This window comes from Lampris incognitus, chromosome 13 (assembly GCF_029633865.1).
Source record: "Lampris incognitus isolate fLamInc1 chromosome 13, fLamInc1.hap2, whole genome shotgun sequence".
Classification (NCBI taxonomy): domain Eukaryota; kingdom Metazoa; phylum Chordata; class Actinopteri; order Lampriformes; family Lampridae; genus Lampris; species Lampris incognitus.
The window spans coordinates 41,583,420-41,586,104 of record NC_079223.1 but is presented as its reverse complement, the minus strand read 5'-3'; the positions used below and the strand labels follow the sequence as shown (position 1 = coordinate 41,586,104).

Genomic DNA, 2,685 nt, shown 5'->3' with positions numbered 1-2,685 from the left:
CAAAGGCCCGCGGGCATATCCTTACCGTAGTGTGGCATAGACAGTAGTGTGTGTCTGCGAAGTGACCGGGGGGCACGCTGAGATACTGCAGCAGATCAGAGTTTCCAGCCCGCACATTGCTGCTAAAATCACAGCCGGCTATGTTTAAAAAATGTCAAATGTAGTTAGCACGCAGGGGGAAAAATGCACGTCGGTGGTGTGCGAGTTTGACCTGTGTCGTCGGTGCTGGCGGCGGGTGTGTGTATGTGTGTGGGTGTGCGCGCATGTGCGTATATACGCTTTCACTCACCCTGAATAGCTTGGTAGTAAGATGTCGTGCTTGTATTTGCACCTCCAGCCCTGTGCAGGATGCACAGCCTTGTCGCTAACTGTGCTCTGTCCTTGTCTCCCCGCCAGCCTGTCTTCCTGTCCTTCCGAATAGCAGCGGGGGCAGGTAAACCTAATGCAAATAAGCACAAGTGTTGTGTGGTGCAGTGATGTCGTGGTAAATATTAATTTTCTTTTATTATAACTACCAGTAATGTTTCCACTACTTTGCTCTGTTTTTTGTTTTTTTTTTTGTTTTTTTCATTTTTCATGGCTGGTTCAGGGTTTTATTTATTTTCTTCCGTGTGCCTTATTTAAAGAAAAAAAAAGAAAAAAAGTATAGTCCACAGTTAGTGGATTTGAAATCTGGGGGATTTTTTTTTTGTTTTTTTTCAAAATTTCACAAGGTTTAATGTGATAAAATGCCCGCCGCCATGAAACGAAGTTAGAAGCCGTTTCCTGAGCTTCGCTCTCAAACCGTCCCCCGTTTTTAAAGAATAGAGTGGCGTTTTGTAGTTGTTGAGCGGTAGACGCAAGCGCCATGCTTTATTTACCCTTAGTTTGCTAGGCTTATTTATTTACGTATGTGTGTATTTGTCTGTCTTTGTGTCGTTTTATTTCTCTGCTGTGTTTGTTTTATTTCTCTTTTTTGTGATCAAGATGTTGTTGCTCGCCATCGTCGCCATAAAGCCTTTCGTTTCTTTATCTTGGCAGGGAAGTGGTGCCAAAGGGGGGAAATGATATTCCGTGAAGCGCCTCTGTGAGAACACACACAGCAGGAGAAACACAGGACACCAACACACACACACACACACACACCTACACACAACCACACACACACACACACACACACTGAAGAACCAACACAACCCTTTCAGCAGTGCTGACCAGTTGCAGATGTTGTGACACCTCATCCATACGAAAACGTGTCGTTTCCTCCACACACACACACACACACTCACACACACACAACACACAAAACACAAAAAAAAACAAAAACAACAACACTCGTTGGGAATGCGGACTAGCCAACCCGATGACGACCCGGCTCGAGACAAGACACATCGCTGACCTCACCGTCGCCACGCCAACCCCGTTCCCGGGAAAAGGACCGGACGTTTCTCTTCCATGTCACAGCCTTGTTGCCAAAACTCTAAGTGAAATCAGCCCTACTAAGTGATTTTAGACACCGTATTTTTAGGTATATATGCCTCGATGTATAGACGATACTTTCCAGTACAGTATGTAAGATGTTTTAAAGAAGAAGAAGAAGAAGAAGACGAAGAAACAACAACAGAAAAGTGCAATGCAGAACAGTTGTGTATCTATATATTGTTAGGTTTATTTGTACATTGGACAGTATATATAACATAAGAGTTATTTGGTGGTTTTAGTGCCGCTCTCCGACCACCCACCCCCCCCTCTCGACCCCCACCCCCCCAAGTCTTAGCGGCCGCCTGCTTAGAGGACGGCGGCCCGGGTTCATCGTGTTTCTGTTCGTTCGGTTTTCCCGGCGCGCCGCGTGCGCGCACCGGCGCGCCGCCCGTGCGCCTCAGCCGAGTCTCGTTTTATATACTGTACTTTTTAAAGAGATAATTTATAATTCTTACCAAAATTGTTATGCTGAAGTATACGGAGACAAAAGCGGCCGCGGGTGTCCCTGCGGCCGCGGTGACCTTTGAAATAGTCGTTAACAAAGAGGAGGAGGGGGGAGACACGTGATTTATAGCACCTCCAAGAATGTTGTAAGCAGTGCCATAGACCATGCAAGTATATATAAGATAATTATTCATATATAGCAGTCTCACGGTTGTTTCGGTTTTTTTTCCTTGTTATTCTTACTCTAACTTATTTCTATGTAATAATATTATGGTTCTGAATGTGATATTTTAGGTAGGCTTGGGTATCCCTAAAGTGTAAACTTTTTTTTTTTTGTCTATTTTTGTTACTGCGTTATGGTGCCAAGTATAGTCCACAGAAATGAAGTGTGTAAGAGTTATCATAAAATACTATATATATATATATATATATATATATGTGTGTGTATATATATATATACATATACGTATATATACATGTATATATGTATATATATACGTATATATATGTATACGTATACGTGTATATACATGTGTGTATATACATGTATATATACATACATGTGTATATACATACATGTGTATATATGCATGTGTATATATACATACATGTGTATATATACATGTATATGTACATACATATGTATATATGTATATACGAGTCAAATGGATGAACGTTTGAGTTTGAGTGGTGGAGAGAGAACGCTAAAGACGAGCGAGGGCGGAGGAGTCGCTTTTTAACCCCTGTGTGTATGTAGCCCGAGACGGCCCTCAAGTGCGA

The 2,685-nt window shown here is 42.5% G+C and overlaps 1 protein-coding gene across 1 annotated transcript in view; it reads left to right on the top strand.

Annotated features, from left to right (window-relative positions):
* Positions 1–2,294, top strand: part of LOC130122538 (inositol polyphosphate-5-phosphatase A) — a 180,393-nt gene extending 178,099 nt beyond the window's left edge. The window contains 2 exon segments of the mRNA XM_056291469.1: positions 397–484; positions 1,021–2,294. Coding sequence (XP_056147444.1) covers positions 397–477 — 81 coding nt within the window. The 3' untranslated portion in view covers positions 478–484; positions 1,021–2,294.
* The last annotated feature ends 391 nt before the right edge of the window (positions 2,295–2,685 follow it).